This window comes from Somniosus microcephalus, unplaced genomic scaffold, assembly GCF_052327205.1.
Source record: "Somniosus microcephalus isolate GS21.2 unplaced genomic scaffold, FLI_Smic_1.0 unresolved_chr7, whole genome shotgun sequence".
Lineage (NCBI taxonomy): Eukaryota > Metazoa > Chordata > Chondrichthyes > Squaliformes > Somniosidae > Somniosus > Somniosus microcephalus.
In genome coordinates this window covers 6,725,496-6,743,072 of record NW_028225185.1, presented here as the reverse complement: position 1 = coordinate 6,743,072, position 17,577 = coordinate 6,725,496, and the positions used below count along the sequence as shown (strand labels likewise).

The 17,577-nt window shown below is 54.1% G+C and overlaps 1 protein-coding gene across 2 annotated transcripts in view; it reads right to left on the bottom strand.

Moving 5' to 3' along the window:
* LOC147086434 (semaphorin-4B-like) overlaps positions 1 to 17,577 on the bottom strand; it is a 225,931-nt gene that overhangs the window by 20,438 nt on the left and 187,916 nt on the right. For both annotated transcript variants that reach the window (XM_085978535.1, XM_085978536.1), the window contains 5 exons: positions 17,374 to 17,507; positions 14,052 to 14,221; positions 6,117 to 6,267; positions 2,556 to 2,745; positions 1,304 to 1,419 (listed from right to left, as the gene is read on the bottom strand). In XM_085978535.1, the coding sequence (XP_085834661.1) occupies positions 1,304 to 1,419; positions 2,556 to 2,745; positions 6,117 to 6,267; positions 14,052 to 14,221; positions 17,374 to 17,507 (761 nt within the window). The remainder of the gene's footprint in view (positions 1 to 1,303; positions 1,420 to 2,555; positions 2,746 to 6,116; positions 6,268 to 14,051; positions 14,222 to 17,373; positions 17,508 to 17,577) is intronic.

Genomic DNA, 17,577 nt, shown 5'->3' with positions numbered 1-17,577 from the left:
GGCAGGGGGGGAGGCGGAAGGGGCCCAGGCCGAGAGCCCCGCTCTCCGAGCCTCGCCCCCCCCCCCGGCCGAGAGCCCTGCTCTCCGAGCCCCGCCACCCCCCCCCCCCGGCCGAGCCTGATTGCGGCTCTGAGAGACGGCCGGCGGCCGAGCCCGATTGCGGCTCTGAGAGACGGCCGGCGGCCGAGCCCTGCACCCCCCCCCGGCCGAGCCCGATTGCGGCTCTGAGAGACGGCCGGCGGGCCGAGCCCCCGCCCCCCCCTGGCCGAACCCGATTGCGGCTCTGAGGAGGCGGCCGGCGGCCGGCGGCCGAGCCCCGCCCCCGGCCGAGCCTGATTGCGGCTCTGAGAGACGGCCGGCGGCCGAGCCCCACCCCACCCCCCCGGCCGAGCCCGATTGCGGCTCTGAGAGACGGCCGGCGGCCGAGCCCCGCCCCCCGGCCGAGCCTGATTGCGGCTCTGAGAGACGGCCGGCGGCCGAGCCCCACCCCACCCCCCCCGGCCGAGCCCGATTGCGGCTCTGAGAGACGGCCGGCGGCCGAGCCCCCACCCCCGCCGAGCGCGGAACAGAGACGCCGCGTCTCACCTGCTCCTGCTGCGCGCGGCGACCCTGACCCTCGTGGCTGACCCCCGTTGCCCTGGGTAACGTGACATGGCGGGGGGGGGGGGGGGGTGAGGAGCTTAGCAGAAGCGCAATCACCTAGCTCGGGCCTGGCTGGGGCAAGAAAGGCGCAGGCTTTGAGGCCTAAGAAAAAAAACGGGGAAAGGTAGGAAAAAGAATGTTCAGGTTAGGTTTACAAATGAGTGATTTATTTAAAAACAATTAATAAATTCAATATTATTCTGGTGGAAATGTATATTTGAAAGAAAGACGCAGAAAGCAGGAAAAAGAATGGAAGCAAGATGGCGGCGACTCACCTCGGTTCAGAACGATAAGGACCGCCGACACACGCACCGATTGGCCGGCCGCACGCGGCAGCAAGCCGCCGTACGATTGGTCGAGCTCGAGGTCACTCTGTCGCTAATGAGCGGATAATGAGATGCTAATGAGCGGAATGTTGAAGGTTTTTGGGATACCGCGGGCGCGATTTTAGCCCGGCCGAAACGTAAATACGCTTAAAACCGTCTCGGAAGCGTAAGCTTTCTTTGGAGGTAACGCACGCGTAGGTACGCCCTGTAACTTTCGAGCGCATACCCCCCAGGCGCACACGCGATGACAGACAGACAGACAGCAGGACAGAAGGACAGATGTACCGATTTTTTATATAGATTTTCACAAAAATGATAAGATTCATGTCACTGACCTTTTCAGGGGAGAGGACGAGGCTGCGCACGAGCTGCGGAGTTGTAAACAGTTGGATCTCCTCGATGATGTAAGAGGCATTCTTCACATGTAGGGCCTTGTGCAAGAAACCACGGTCTGGTGAAGAACGAGAACAAAGTCAAATAGAGACAGCATTCAGGTTATTTCTTTTCCTCTTTTCTGTCCACCCACCACCGACTCACTTCCTCAATTGAACCATTGGCGCCGGCCGTACCTCAACAGAATGACTGTCCCTCATGTGTCAACGCGCCACCGCTTGCAGCTCAACCTTGTCCTCAACCAGTGGGACAGTGCAGAGGGAGCTATACTCTGTATCTAACCCGTGCTGTCCCTGCCCTGGGAGTGTTTGATGGGACAGTGTAGAGGGAGCTGTACTCTGTATCTAACCCGTGCTGTACCTGCCCTGGGAGTGTTTGATGGGGACAGTGTAGAGGGAGCTTTACTCTGTATCTAACCCGTGCTGTACCTGCCCTGGGAGTGTTTGATGGGACAGTGCAGAGGGAGCTTTACTCTGTATCTAACCCGTGCTGTTCCTGCCCTGGGAGTGTTTGATGGGACAGTGTAGAGGGAGCTTTACTCTGTATCTAACCCGTGCTGCACCTGCCCTGGGAGTGTTTGATGGGACAGTGCAGAGGGAGCTTTACTCTGTATCCAACCCGTGCTGTACCTGCCCTGGGAGTGTTTGATGGGACAGTGTAGAGGGAGTTTTACTCTGTATCTAACCCGTGCTGTACCTGCCCTGGGAGTGTTTGATGGGGACAGTGTAGAGGGAGCTTTACTCTGTATCTAACCCGTGCTGTACCTGCCCTGGGAGTGTTTGATGGGACAATGTAGAGGGAGCTTTACTCTGTATCTAACCCGTGCTGTACCTGCCCTGGGAGTGTTTGATGGGGACAGTGCAGAGGGAGCTTTACTCTGTATCTAACCCGTGCTGTACCTGCCCCTGGGAGTGTTTGATGGGACAGTGTAGAGGGAGCTTTACTCTGTATCTAACCCGTCCTGTACCTGCTTTACTCTGTATCTAACCCGTGCTGTACCTGCCCTGGGAGTGTTTGATGGGACAGTGCAGAGGGAACTTTACTCTGTATCTAACCCGTGCTGTACCTGCCCTGGGAGTGCTGTTTGCTGACATTCCTGGCACTAACATCCTACCTCGATGAGCATAAAAGAAATAAATGTAGCAGTTAATTTTACAGAATTTTTGTGGCAGTGTCTCAGCGACATGTCCCTACCTGTGATGAGGAACATCACTCTGTGCTTCACTGCGTTGAGTCCTGGTACATTGTCCACCGCGATCTTTACATACTTCTCCTTCACCTTCACCAACTGTGGCCGCCGTCCAATGGGATGCACCACTTCGTCCATTAGGAAAAGGTCTTTGACGAGGTTGAGAGTCGCATCTATCGAGGGTCCCGTGTTACACTGCAGAAACCACGGACAGGAAGGCATGAGGCGAGGAACCAGGATGAAAAAGGCTGGCCCAACACCAACTGAGACATGAGAAGAATTGAAGAAGAATTCTTTCCTCTTTTTATCTAACCCGTGCAGTACCTGCCCTGGGAGTGTTTGCTGGGACAGTGTAGAGGGAGCTTTACTCTGTATCTAACCCGTGCTGTACCTGCCCCGGGAGTGTCTGATGGGTCAGTGTAGAGGGAGCTTTACTCTGTATCTAACCCGTGCTGTACCTGCCCCGGAGTGTCTGATGGGTCAGTGTAGAGGGAGCTTTACTCTGTATCTAACCCATGCTGTACCTGCCCTGGGAGTGTTTGATGGGACAGTGTAGAGGGAGATTTACTCTGTATCTAACCCGTGCTGTACCTGCCCTGGGAGTGTTTGAAGGGGACAGTGTAGAGGGAGCTTTACTCTGTATCTAACTTGTGCTGTACCTGCCCTGGCAGTGTTTGATGGGACAGTGTAGAGGGAGCTTTAATCTGTATCTAACCCCGTGCTGTACCTGCCCCGGGAGTGTTTGATGGGACAGTGTAGAGGGAGCTTTGCTCTGTATCTAACCCGTGCTGTACCTGCCCTGGGAGTGCTTGATGGGACAGTGTAGAGGGAGCTTTAGTCTGTATCTAAACCCCCGTGCTGTACCTTCCCTGGGAGCGTTTGATGGGATAGTGTAGAGTGAGCTTTACTCTGTATCGAACCCGTGCTGTATCTGCCCTGGGAGTGTTTGATGGGGACAGTGTAGAGGGAGCTTTACTCTGTATCTAACCCGTGCTGTACCTGCCCTGGGAGTGTTTGATGGGGACAGCGTAGAGGGAGCTTTACTCTGTATCTAACCCGTGCTGTACCTGCTCTGGGAGTGTTTGATGGGGACAGTGTAGAGGAAGCTTTACTCTGTATCTAACCCGTGCTGTACCTGCCCTGGGAGTGTTTGATGGGACAGTGTAGAGGGAGCTTTACTCTGTATCTAACCCGTGCTGTACCTGCCCTGGGAGTGTTTCCTTGAATGACTCCCAGCTCTTCCCCCTTGTCTTCTAAGGTTGGCCTCATATACCTTACCCAAGTGGCCATCCTTCACCTACAGGGTGCAATACTGAGTGATGACAGGCTAGTCAACTGTCAGGGCATCACAGACCATCTCCACACATGCACACCCATTCGAGCAGGGGTCACTGTGCAGTGATCAGGAGCAGGGACCTTGGCCAACTCCCGGCTACCTTGCCAATGACCGTCGAGGCCAAGCATAAACTCCATCTACTGACCTCGCTCTCCGAGTTGAAATCTATGACGTCGGTGTGGACCTGTTGCGGGGGCCCAGACTCGACGCTGCGAAGACGGCGCACCCCTGAACTTAGAGACCCCAGGACCGTTCCGGGAGAGGGGTTGGGGCAGGCATTGGTGGGGTGGCGGGGGGGGGGAGCAGGGGCGATCAGCAAAACTGTGGAGCCGGGGGCGCCCTCCTGCAACAGGTATTTGGCCCAGCGTTCCCACTAAGCTCCGCGGCCGCGCAGTCACCTGCAAGATCCCGCGCAGGCCGCTCACCGGCTTTTCCATTGTAGATACCACGCACGCGCAGAGGTTTGGACGGGCCGCGTATTGGGGGAGGCAGGCCGCGTGGGGAGGCCGTGCGGTTTACGGGGGACATGGATTAGGCCCCGAGTTAACATATTCATATAGGCCAGGGACGCCTAAAAAAAAACAGGCGTCCCACGAATCTAGCAGTGGGTCCAATGCCCGCTCCACTGCTAAATTGGCCTGATTTGTGCCCATTTCCCACCCGAAAAATGGGTGCAATGCATGCCCCTTTCTACCCCTACGTATAAAGGACTTGAGTCGGTCACACTCACATGCGAAAGCGCCGAAAAATGTAACACTAAAGAGGTAGGAAGCCAGTCATTTCATGCCTGATCCTGGAGCTAGGAGTTTACAAGCATCCGCCTACCTGCAAAAAGCCCCCCACCCCAACAGCATATAACTGAGCTCGCCACCCCCTTATTTATAGCAATTGGACTTTATGAACATAAAGCGACAGGTCGGGTTAAACGCTGCAGTGCCTTAGCAGCACGGGAATACGGGAGAGGAAACTCTTTATTATCCGGCACCGACGGGACCGGCGTGGTGCCGGTTTATCAAACAGGGAGGTATAGTTTAAAAGGTACGAGAGCTCCGTACACAGCAACAAATCCAGGCTTCCCTGTTGCTTAGCAACATGTGCAGGAACCCCAGTTACACAGCCACAGATCCAGGAACTGCCAGTACAGGAAACTTCGCGATATCCGGCACCGACGGGACCGAGCTGCTGCCGTTAGATCAAAACTCCCGGATAGACCAGCGCTAATGTTGAAGGGTACGGAGGTTTTCATCTCCGTATCTGACAACAAACACTGTTGCTTAGCAACAGCTTGTAAACGCTCAGCCCGTACCTGGAAAGCGTCACTGAAGCTGTTGCTAAGCTACAGAGATGCTTTCCAGAGCCTGACTGTTAAAAAAAATGCTTGGAGAAGAAAAAAAACCTAACCAAAATGGCTGCTGATTTCTGCCGGTGGATCGAGGTTTCCGGACATACAACCTCCGGATAAACCAAAGTCTCCTGTAATATGAAGTAAAACTAACCTGAACCTACTCCTGAATTTTGCCGGTTAACAGAGATTTCCGGTTATTTAGGTGCCGGTAAATCGAGAGTTTCCTGTATAACAGTCCTGTCTCTATAAAGCAATGTCAACCCCCAAAGTAGTGGGAGCAATGCCGTGGGAGGTCCAACTTAATACGTATTGTGGTAAACCACTGTTTGTATTCCACTGTGTACATGCCTGGACATGCCTCGGCTGACTCCTCCCACAAGTCCTAGTATAAAGGTGACTGCTCCGGCAGGGGTAGTGAAGCTTCCGGCGTCGAGTCCTGCGTGGGCTGTGGCACAGGCGTGTCGTCCTCGTAGATGTCGAGCGGGTCGCGGGGCCCAGGCCTGCCGTCTGCTGGGGCTGGATATCGGATCGTGGGGGGGGGTGGTAGTGAGTAGTGGGTTACTGCGGCCCCCGAGGGTGCAAGGTCTCTTATGGAGACTGTGTCCTCCCGCCCGTCCGGGTATGCAATGTAAGCATACTGGGGGTTGGCGTGGAGGAGGTCGACCCTCTCGACCAGGGGGTCCGTTTTATGGGTCCTCACGTGCCTTCTCAGTAGGACCGGCCCTGGGGACGTCAGCCGAGGCATGTCCAGGCATGTACACAGTGGAATACAAACAGTGGTTTACCACACGTATACAATATCCTGTAATTCCCATTCCGATTTGCAGATCTCATTATTTATCTGAAAGGGTGAGCCCCTCTTGCTAAAAATGAACGGTCACTCACCGCCCCGGGCCGAGGCTCCGGCAGGTCGCTGGTATATGTCGACCAGCTCTGGGTCTCTCTGCTCAGCATCTTGTACTGTCCCTCGAACACCTTCTGAATGTCGCGGAGAGTGAAGGCGCAGACCGCCGAGCTGCCAGAGCTGCCCCGGAACCTGGAAAGCAACAACCGGCGCGGGATAAAGACGGAAGGTTAGGAACGAGTACGACTGACGTGAATCTTGTCATTCATGAAAGAAAGACTTATGAAATAATACTGAGCGGCCTGCGGGTGGCGCTGTCCAGGGAGAGTATAAATACTCGGGCACGGGCCCAGCTTGCGCAGGACATTCTTAACAGGAACTAGTGAAGGACACAACTAGACCTCCATGTTGTAAAACAGTTGATTAAAGCTTTGTTTAACGCTTAGACCAAGTGCCGAGTAGTTTTCTTACGCCAATGACCATCCAGGGAACCTTCTCACGCAAAGGGCAAGCAAGATGTGGAATCGGTTACCAGCAGCCAATAGAAAGGGAGACAGTTGGTTGTGTTTCTTGCCCTGCGCTCTGAAATTCTCTTCCTATACCCTCTCTGCTCGGCCACATTTTTCCCAATCTCAAGACATCAGTCAAATTCAACAGCGTGGCCAAGTGTTTTCGGAAGTTTCACGAAGTCACTAAGTGAATATTGGGTGTCAGTTGTAGGGTGCTGTGGAATGCAAGTGACGTAAGAAAACTACTAGGCATTTGGTCTAAGCGTTAAACAAAGCTTTAATCAACTGTTTTACAACATGGAGGTCTAGTTGTGTCCTTCACTAGTTCCTGTTAAAGAATGCCCTGCGCAAGCTGGGCCCGTGCCCGAGTATTTATACTCTCCCTGGACAGCGCCGCCCGCAGGCCGCTCAGTGTTATTTCATAAGTCTTTCTTTCATGAATGACTGATTCATGTCAGCAAGGTTTTTTTTTATTCGTTTATGGGTTGTGGGCGTCGCTGGCAAGGCCCAGCATTTATTGCCCATCCCTAGTTGCCCTTGAGAAGGTGGTGGTGAGCCACCTTCTTGAACCGCTGCAGTCCGTGTGGTGAAGGTGCTCCCACAGTGCTGTTAGGGGGGGAGTTCCAGGATTTTGACCCAGCGACGATGAAGGAACGGCCCGATATATTTCCAAGTCGGGATGGTGTGTGTGACTTGGAGGGGAACTTGGAGGTGGTGGTGTTCCCACGCGCCTGCTGCCCTTGTCCTTCTAGGGGAAGAGGTCGCGGGTTTGGGAGTTGCTGCCGAAGGGTGCTGTTGGGTGTAGGGTGCTGTTGGATGTAGGGTGCTGTTGGGTGTAGGGTGCTGTTGGGTGTATGGTGCTGTTGGGTGTATGGTGCTGTTGGGTGTAGAGTGCTGTTGGGTGTAGGGTGCTGTTGGGTGTAGGGTGCTGTTGGGTGTAGGGTTCTGTTGGGTGTAGAGTGCTGTTGGGTGTATGGTGCTGTTGGGTGTAGAGTGCTGTTGGGTGTAGAGTGCTGTTGGGTGTAGGGTGCTGTTGGGTGTAGGGTGCTGTTGGGTGTAGGGTTCTGTTGGGTGTAGAGTGCTGTTGGGTGTAGGGTTCTGTTGGGTGTAGAGTGCTGTTGGGTGTAGGGTTCTGTTGGGTGTAGGGTTCTGTTGGGTGTAGAGTGCTGTTGGGTGTATAGTGCTGTTGGGTGTAGAGTGCTGTTGGGTGTAGGGTTCTGTTGGGTGTAGAGTGCTGTTGGGTGTAGGGTGCTGTTGGGTGCAGGGTTCTGTTGGGTGTAGGGTTCTGTTGGGTGTAGGGTGCTGTTGGGTGTAGGGTGCTGTTGGGTGTAGAGTGCTGTTGGGTGTAGAGCGCTGTTGGGTGTAGAGTGCTGTTGGGTGTAGAGTGCTGTTGGGTGTAGGGTGCTGTTGGGTGTAGGGTGCTGTTGGGTGTAGAGTGCTGTTGGGTGTAGAGCGCTGTTGGGTGTAGAGTGCTGTTGGGTGTAGAGTGCTGTTGGGTGTAGGGTGCTGTTGGGTGTAGGGTGCTGTTGGGTGTAGGGTGCTGTTGGGTGTAGGGTGCTGTTGGGTGTAGGGTGCTGTTGGGTGTAGAGCGCTGTTGGGTGTAGAGTGCTGTTGGGTGTAGAGTGCTGTTGGGTGTAGGGTGCTGTTGGGTGTAGGGTGCTGTTGGGTGTAGGGTGCTGTTGGGTGTAGAGCACTGTTGGGTGTAGGGTGCTGTTGGGTGTAGGGTGCTGTTGGGTGTAGGGTGCTGTTGGGTGTAGAGTGCTGTTGGGTGTAGGGTTCTGTTGGGTGTAGGGTGCTGTTGGGTGTAGAGCGCTGTTGGGTGTAGGGTGCTGTTGGGTGTAGGGTGCTGTTGGGTGTAGGGTGCTGTTGGGTGTAGGGTGCTGTTGGGTGTAGGGTTCTGTTGGGTGTAGGGTGCTGTTGGGTGTAGGGTGCTGTTGGGTGTAGAGCGCTGTTGGGTGTAGAGTGCTGTTGGGTGTAGAGTGTTGTTGGGTGTAGGGTGCTGTTGGGTGTAGAGTGCTGTTGGGTGTAGAGTGCTGTTGGGTGTAGGGTGCTGTTGGGTGTAGGGTTCTGTTGGGTGTAGGGCGCTGTTGGGTGTAGAGTGCTGTTGGGTGTAGAGTGCTGTTGGGTGTAGAGCGCTGTTGGGTGTAGAGTGCTGTTGGGTGTAGGGCGCTGTTGGGTGTAGGGTTCTGTTGGGTGTAGAGTGCTGTTGGGTGCAGGGTTCTGTTGGGTGTAGAGTGCTGTTGGGTGTAGGGTTCTGTTGGGTGTAGAGTGCTGTTGGGTGTAGGGTTCTGTTGGGTGTAGGGTTCTGTTGGGTGTAGAGCGCTGTTGGGTGTAGAGTGCTGTTGGGTGTAGGGTTCTGTTGGGTGTAGGGTTCTGTTGGGTGTAGAGCGCTGTTGGGTGTAGAGTGCTGTTGGGTGTATGGTGCTGTTGGGTGTAGGGTGCTGTTGGGTGTAGGGTTCTGTTGGGTGTAGAGCGCTGTTGGGTGTAGAGCGCTGTTGGGTGTAGGGTGCTGTTGGGTGTAGAGTGCTGTTGGGTGTAGGGTGCTGTTGGGTGTAGAGCGCTGTTGGGTGTAGGGTGCTGTTGGGTGTAGGGTGCTGTTGGGTGTAGGGTGCTGTTGGGTGTAGAGCGCTGCTGGGTGTAGAGCGCTGTTGGGTGTAGGGTGCTGTTGGGTGTAGAGTGCTGTTGGGTGTAGGGTGCTGTTGGGTGTAGGGTGCTGTTGGGTGTAGAGCGCTGTTGGGTGTAGGTGCTGTTGGGTGTAGGGTGCTGTTGGGTGTAGGGTGCTGTTGGGTGTAGAGTGCTGTTGGGTGTAGAGCGCTGTTGGGTGTAGAGCGCTGTTGGGTGTAGAGTGCTGTTGGGTGTAGGGTGCTGTTGGGTGTAGAGTGCTGTTGGGTGTAGGGTGCTGTTGGGTGTAGAGCGCTGTTGGGTGTAGGGTTCTGTTGGGTGTAGGGTGCTGTTGGGTGTAGAGCGCTGTTGGGTGTAGGGTTCTGTTGGGTGTAGCGTTCTGTTGGGTGTAGGGTTCTGTTGGGTGTAGGGTGCTGTTGGGTGTAGGGTTCTGTTGGGTGTAGGGTTCTGTTGGGTGTAGGGTTCTGTTGGGTGTAGAGTGCTGTTGGGTGTAGGGTGCTGTTGGGTGTAGAGCGCTGTTGGGTGTAGAGCGCTGTTGGGTGTAGGGTGCTGTTGGGTGTAGGGTGCTGTTGGGTGTAGGGTGCTGTTGGGTGTAGAGCGCTGTTGGGTGTAGAGCGCTGTTGGGTGTAGGGCGCTGTTGGGTGTAGAGCGCTGTTGGGTGTAGGGTTCTGTTGGGTGTAGGGTTCTGTTGGGTGTAGAGTGCTGTTGGGTGTATGGTGCTGTTGGGTGTAGGGTGCTGTTGGGTGTAGAGCGCTGTTGGGTGTAGGGTGCTGTTGGGTGTAGAGTGCTGTTGGGTGTAGAGTGCTGTTCGGTGTAGGGTGCTGTTGGGTGTAGGGTGCTGTTGGGTGTAGAGTGCTGTTGGGTGTAGAGCGCTGTTGGGTGTAGAGCGCTGTTGGGTGTAGAGTGCTGTTGGGTGTAGGGTGCTGTTGGGTGTAGAGTGCTGTTGGGTGCAGAGTGCTGTTGGGTGTAGGGTGCTGTTGGGTGTAGGGTGCTGTTGGGTGTAGAGTGCTGTTGGGTGTAGAGTGCTGTTGGGTGTAGGGCGCTGTTGGGTGTAGAGTGCTGTTGGGTGTAGGGCGCTGTTGGGTGTAGAGTGCTGTTGGGTGTAGAGTGCTGTTGGGTGTAGAGCGCTGTTGGGTGTAGGGTTCTGTTGGGTGTAGGGTTCTGTTGGGTGTAGGGTTCTGTTGGGTGTAGGGTTCTGTTGGGTGTAGAGTGCTGTTGGGTGTATGGTGCTGTTGGGTGTAGGGTGCTGTTGGGTGTAGAGCGCTGTTGGGTGTAGGGTGCTGTTGGGTGTAGGGCGCTGTTGGGTGTAGGGCGCTGTTGGGTGTAGGGTTCTGTTGGGTGTAGGGTTCTGTTGGGTGTAGGGTTCTGTTGGGTGTAGAGTGCTGTTGGGTGTAGGGTGCTGTTGGGTGTAGAGCGCTGTTGGGTGTAGAGCGCTGTTGGGTGTAGGGTGCTGTTGGGTGTAGAGTGCTGTTGGGTGTAGGGTGCTGTTGGGTGTAGGGTGCTGTTGGGTGTAGAGCGCTGTTGGGTGTAGGGTGCTGTTGGGTGTAGGGTGCTGTTGGGTGTAGAGTGCTGTTGGGTGTAGGGTTCTGTTGGGTGTAGAGTGCTGTTGGGTGTAGAGCGCTGTTGGGTGTAGGGTGCTGTTGGGTGTAGGGTTCTGTTGGGTGTAGAGTGCTGTTGGGTGTATGGTGCTGTTGGGTGTAGGGTGCTGTTGGGTGTAGAGCGCTGTTGGGTGTAGAGCGCTGTTGGGTGTAGGGTGCTGTTGGGTGTAGGGTGCTGTTGGGTGTAGGGTGCTGTTGGGTGTAGGGTTCTGTTGGGTGTAGGGTTCTGTTGGGTGTAGAGTGCTGTTGGGTGTATGGTGCTGTTGGGTGTTGGGTGCTGTTGGGTGTAGAGCGCTGTTGGGTGTAGGGTGCTGTTGGGTGTAGGGTGCTGTTGGGTGTAGGGTGCTGTTGGGTGTAGTGCGCTGTTGGGTGTAGAGCGCTGTTGGGTGTAGGGTGCTGTTGGGTGTAGAGCGCTGTTGGGTGTAGGGTTCTGTTGGGTGTAGGGTTCTGTTGGGTGTAGGGCGCTGTTGGGTGTAGGGTGCTGTTGGGTGTAGAGCGCTGTTGGGTGTAGAGTGCTGTTGGGTGTAGAGTGCTGTTGGGTGTAGAGTGCTGTTGGGTGTAGAGTGCTGTTGGGTGTAGGGTGCTGTTGGGTGTAGGGTGCTGTTGGGTGTAGAGTGCTGTTGGGTGTAGAGTGCTGTTGGGTGTAGGGCGCTGTTGGGTGTAGAGTGCTGTTGGGTGTAGGGTGCTGTTGGGTGTAGAGTGCTGTTGGGTGTAGAGTGCTGTTGGGTGTAGAGCGCTGTTGGGTGTAGGGTTCTGTTGGGTGTAGGGTTCTGTTGGGTGTAGGGTTCTGTTGGGTGTAGGGTGCTGTTGGGTGTAGAGCGCTGTTGGGTGTAGGGTGCTGTTGGGTGTAGGGCGCTGTTGGGTGTAGGGCGCTGTTGGGTGTAGGGTTCTGTTGGGTGTAGAGTGCTGTTGGGTGTATGGTGCTGTTGGGTGTAGAGCGCTGTTGGGCGTAGAGCGCTGTTGGGTGTAGGGTTCTGTTGGGTGTAGAGTGCTGTTGGGTGTAGAGCGCTGTTGGGTGTAGGGTGCTGTTGGGTGTAGGGTGCTGTTGGGTGTAGGGTTCTGTTGGGTGTAGGGTGCTGTTGGGTGTAGAGTGCTGTTGGGTGTAGTGTTCTGTTGGGTGTAGGGTTCTGTTGGGTGTAGAGTGCTGTTGGGTGTAGAGCGCTGTTGGGTGTTGGGTGCTGTTGGGTGTAGAGTGCTGTTGGGTGTAGAGCGCTGTTGGGTGTAGGGTGCTGTTGGGTGTAGAGTGCTGTTGGGTGTAGAGTGCTGTTGGGTGTAGGGTTCTGTTGGGTGTAGAGTGCTGTTGGGTGTAGAGCGCTGTTGGGTGTAGGGTGCTGTTGGGTGTAGGGTGCTGTTGGGTGTAGGGTTCTGTTGGGTGTAGAGTGCTGTTGGGTGTAGGGTTCTGTTGGGTGTAGAGTGCTGTTGGGTGTAGAGCGCTGTTGGGTGTAGGGTGCTGTTGGGTGTAGGGTTCTGTTGGGTGTAGAGTGCTGTTGGGTGTAGAGCGCTGTTGGGTGTAGGGTGCTGTTGGGTGTAGGGTTCTGTTGGGTGTAGAGTGCTGTTGGGTGTAGGGTGCTGTTGGGTGTAGGGTGCTGTTGGGTGTAGAGCGCTGTTGGGTGTAGAGTGCTGTTGGGTGTAGAGTGCTGTTGGGTGTAGAGTGCTGTTGGGTGTAGAGTGCTGTTGGGTGTATGGTGCTGTTGGGTGTAGGGTGCTGTTGGGTGTAGAGTGCTGTTGGGTGTATGGTGCTGTTGGGTGTAGGGTGCTGTTGGGTGTAGAGTGCTGTTGGGTGTAGAGTGCTGTTGGGTGTAGGGCGCTGTTGGGTGTCGAGTGCTGTTGGGTGTAGAGTGCTGTTGGGTGTAGAGCGCTGTTGGGTGTAGGGCGCTGTTGGGTGTAGAGCGCTGTTGGGTGTAGGGCGCTGTTGGGTGTAGAGTGTTTAACGTTGGTGCAGATTAAGTGTTCGATATTAAGGGTGCAAGATCCTATTGGACACTGCTCAGTGTTGGACTGTTTTGGATGTTGGGTGCTGTTGCGTGCAGGATGGTACAGGGTGTAGGGTGATATTGGGAGTGTCAGCCTGGATTTTGTGCTCAAGTCTCTGGAGTGGGACTTGAACCCACAACCTCTGACTCAGAGGCGAGAGAGAGTGCGACCCACTGTGCCACGGCTGACACTGAAGGATATGTTGAGAGTAGATGGGGTAAGTCTATAGGAAAAGGACGGGCTTGTTGAGTTCCGTGGCCTGGCCTTGTTTCTAAAGTAACACAAAGTCGTATCAGGATCAGAGTGACGGCCACATTTACAATAATGACATAGTGTTTGCCTGACACAACTGAAAACCCCACGAAACTAAAGAGGAAATTAAGTCTGCAGTGAATAAACTTATTAACAATGTGTTGCTTCTCAAATCACAGGGCTTTCACAAGTGATTTCAGATACCCAGCATCCAAGAACCAGCGTACAACAATGAACATATAACACGCAACATCCAACAACTCCTGCCCAGCACATGCCATCCAACACCTAACATATAATACGCAACACCCAACAACTCCTGCACAACACACGCCATCCAACACCACCTAACATATAACACACAACTCCTGCCCAATACACACACATCTTGAGTATTGTGTGCAGTTTTGGTCGCCTTATCTGAGGAAGGATGTTCTTGCCATGGAGGGAGTGCAGCGAAGATTCACCAGGCTGATACCTGGGATGGCAGGAATGACGTATGAGGAGAGAGTGGGTCGATTGGGCTTATACTCGCTGGAGTTTAGAAGAATGAGAGGGGATCTCATTGAAACTTATAAAATTCTAACAGGACTAGACAGACTGGATGCAGGAAGGATGTTCCCGATGGTCGGGGGAGTCCAGAACCAGGGGTCACAGTTTAAGGATAAGGGGTAAACCATTTAGGACAGAGATGAGGAGGAATTTCTTCACCCAGAGAGTGGTGAACCTGTGGAATTCTCTACCACAGAAGGCAGTGGAGGCCAATTCATTAAATATATTCAAGAAGGAGTTGGATATATTTCTTAAGGCTAAAGGGATCAAGGGATATGGGGAGAAGGCAGGGACCGGGTACTGAATTTGGATGATCAGCCATGATCTCATTAAATGGCGGAACAGGCTCGAGGGGCCGAATGGCCGACTCCTGCTCCTATCTTCTATGTTTCTATGTAACACCAAACAGCCAACCAACCACACACAACATCCAACAAAAAGATTGGTTTGTGTTTTTTTTTTGCCATACCACTGTGAGCTAAAGACGCCGTAGAACATTGGTTCGTCCTCATCCTCAGAAACAAAGAAGTCCTGAAGTACGTTGAACGGGAATCGGTCTTCGGGGAGGTAGCACAGTATCTGGGCCTTGAGGAATGTAGTCCAGCGCTTCTGCAGCACCCGCTCTCCGCCAACATCGCTCTGAGCCAAGAAGCCAAGTCCTTTTAGTTTGTGCTGACTTAAAAATGCCTTAAAAGCCTAGCCATTGTAACATTTGCATACTGAATTATCATTGGCCTGCAGGCATCTGTAAGGACGGCTATTGTTTAGAAGACCCAGGGGGTCCTGACTCCATCTTGTCCAAACGGTGCTGTATTGATTGAGAAAGCTTACAGACCTGATGCTTCATAAAAGAGTTTAAATTGTAATACTCCGTTGTCCTGCAATTTATTATTTTTGTACAAAGTGTGCAAAACAAGACAGCCATTATGATTTTGAGGCAAGATTGAGTAGATTGGGCCGATACTCTCTGGAGTTTAGAAGAATGAGAGGTGATCTCATTGAAACATACAAGATTCTGAGGGGGATTGACAGGGTAGATGCCGAGAGGCTGTTTCCCCCTGGCTGGAGAGTCTAGAACCAGGGGTCACAGTCTCAGGATAAGGGGTCGGCCATTGAGGACTGAGATGAGGAGGAATTTCTTCACTCAGAGGGCGGTGAATCTTTGGAATTCTCTGCCCCAGAGGGCTGTGGAGGCTCAGTCGTTGAGTATATTCAAGGCCAAGATCGATAGATTTTTGGACTCGAGGGGAATCGAGGGATATGGGGATCGGGCGGGAAAGTGGAGTTGAGGTCGAAGATCAGCCCTGATCTCATTGAATGGCGGAGCGGACTCGAGGGGCCGAATGGCCGACTCCTGCTCCTAATTCTTGTCATGAATCTTATCATGACTCATGAAGTAACACTGGGCGGCCAGCTGGTGGCGCCGTCCAAGGAGTCTAAATACTCGGGTGTGGGCCCAGCTTGCTCAGGACGTTTCTGTAACCAGGAACTAGTGATGTAACTAGAATCTCATGGTTGTGAAACAGTTGATTAAAGCCTTGTTTTATACTCAAACCAAGCACTCACTAGTCTTTTTACATCAATTCTTATGATCTTATTTTCCACTTTGGTGCTCCTTGTCTCTCATTCTCTCTCTCTCTCTCTCTCTCTCCTGCTATCTCTTTCTCTCTTCCAACTCTTTTATTCCCTCCTGAGGACACTGAGCACGACGGGACAGCTCGTGGCCCGACCATGCTTTCGGTGGGACTGGGATACGGTGCACAGCGCTGGAAGCTCGCAGGCGCGCGGCCATCCTTGAGTGAGCCTGCCCGGGGGGAGCGTCAACACTGCCTTCGACCTTAAGAGGGGATCACAGCTGACTTGGGCCTGTGCTTGGCTGTCAGCAAGAAGCCAGCTGTTGAACCCGGGGCCGAGACCGTTCCTTTTTTGGGGGGGGCGTGGCTCAGTCCCAGGATGGGGGGGCGGTGGGGTAACTGGGCAATCAGGGGGAGGGCGATCTGGAAATAAGCTTTATGTGCGCGCACAGATAACGTACCTCCCACAGCAGATACCAGATAACCCTCTCAGTGGAGCCTTGTGATTGGCTTTGGCACCGGGAGATCAATTTTAACCCCACAAAACGGGTGCGTTGGGGTCAGGGGTCAGATTAAAGAGTTAACAAACCGAATCCCGACTCCAACCCGCCCGGTATTAGCGGAGGCGGGCAGCCAACCCACTGCCAGGAGGCGGGCGGCCTGTTTAAACATTACAACGAGGTTGGCGCGATCCACCATTCCAAATTTAACTCTTGACTTTTTTTTAAATTCGTTTATGGGATGTGGGCGTCGCTGGCAAGGCCGGCATTTATTGCCCATCCCTGAAGAAGGTGGTGGTGAGCCGCCTTCTTGACGACGGAGTGGCTCGCTGGGCCATTGCAGAGGGCTGTTGAGAGTCAACCACATTGCTGTGGGTCTGGAGTCACATATACCCGGCCAGACCGGGTAAGGGTGGTAGATTTCCTTCCCTAAAGGACATTAATGAACCAGATGGGTTTGTACGACAATCCGGTAGTTTCATGGTTACCATTACTGATACTAGTCATTATTCCAGATTTATTTAATTAACTGAATTTAAATTCCGCAGCTGCCGTGGTGGGAACTCACGTCTATGGATCATTACTTTGGATTATTAGCCCAGTGACATTACCCCTATGCTACCGTTCCCGGGCCATGGTAAAGTAAGGCGAGGACTGCTGGATCCAGGAGCTAAGAGCCTTTATGCTGACCTGCTGGATCCAGCGACCCTGCCTTGCCCACCTGCTGTGGTCGGACAGCCCCCCCCCCATGACCCTTCCGATAGCGCCCCCCCAACCCCCCCCCCCGATCTACCCACCCCCACCCGAGGCCTTCGATCCCCTCCCTCTATCCTCCGGCCTCTGACCTCCTCCTCGGCCCCCCCACGCACCCGATCATTCTCCGGTTCCCAACCACCGCCCCCAGCCACCCCCCCACCGGCCTTCCCTCCCTCCTCTCTGTGGCCTAGTGCCGCAGGCCTACCCACCCGCAGCCGGGCAGCCTCTCCCATCTGGCTGCCGGCGGGAAGCAGTTCAGAGACGATTCACCAGGTTGATTCCTGAGATGAGAGGGTTGACTTATGAGGAAAGGTTGAGCAGGCTGGGCCTATACTCAGTGGAATTTAGAAGAATGAGAGGTGATCTTATTGAAACATATAAGATACTGAGGGGGCTCGACAGAGTAGATGCAGAGAGGATGTTTCCCCTCGTGGGGAAATCTAGAACTAGGGGGCATAGTTTCAGAATAAAGGGTCGCCCTTTCAGAACTGAGATGAGGAGGAATTTCTTCTCTCAGAGGGTCGTAAATCTGTGGAATTCTCTGCCCCAGAGAGCCGTGGAGGCTGGGTCATTAAATATATTCAAGGTGGAGATACAGATTTTTACAAGATAAAGGAGTGAAGAGTTATGGGGAGCGGGCAGGGAAGTGGCTTTGAGCCCAAGATCAGCCATGATCTTATTGAATGGTGCAGCAGGCTCGAGGGGCCGAGTGGCCTATTCCTGCTCCTGTTTCTTATGTTCTTATGATTCTTTCTAATGCTAATCAGAACCCGGCCGTTAAATTCAGCCGGGCCTGCGGGGAACACGTTCTCCCGACCTGGCCCCCCCCCCGGATTAAAATCCCGACCCAGCGCTGGCACCCCTCGGCCTCGCGAGCGCAAAAAAACCATTAACCACAGGAGGTTATCCGGAGGGGTGGTGAGCGGCGCCACGTTCAGAAGGGGGGGCATGCTTCCCTCACCTTGCAGACTCGGGCCACCAGAGACATGCTCATCTTCTGTAACAGCTCCGACTTGCTCCTGGTTTCGGTGAAGAAGAAATAGATCTTGTCGCCCTCGGGCTCCGGGACGAAGGTGGAGCCCACGAACGTCGGATCTGGCGCGGGAGAGATAGAATCATAGAAAGTTATAGTGCGGAAGGAGGCCATTCTTGGAACTTATAAAAT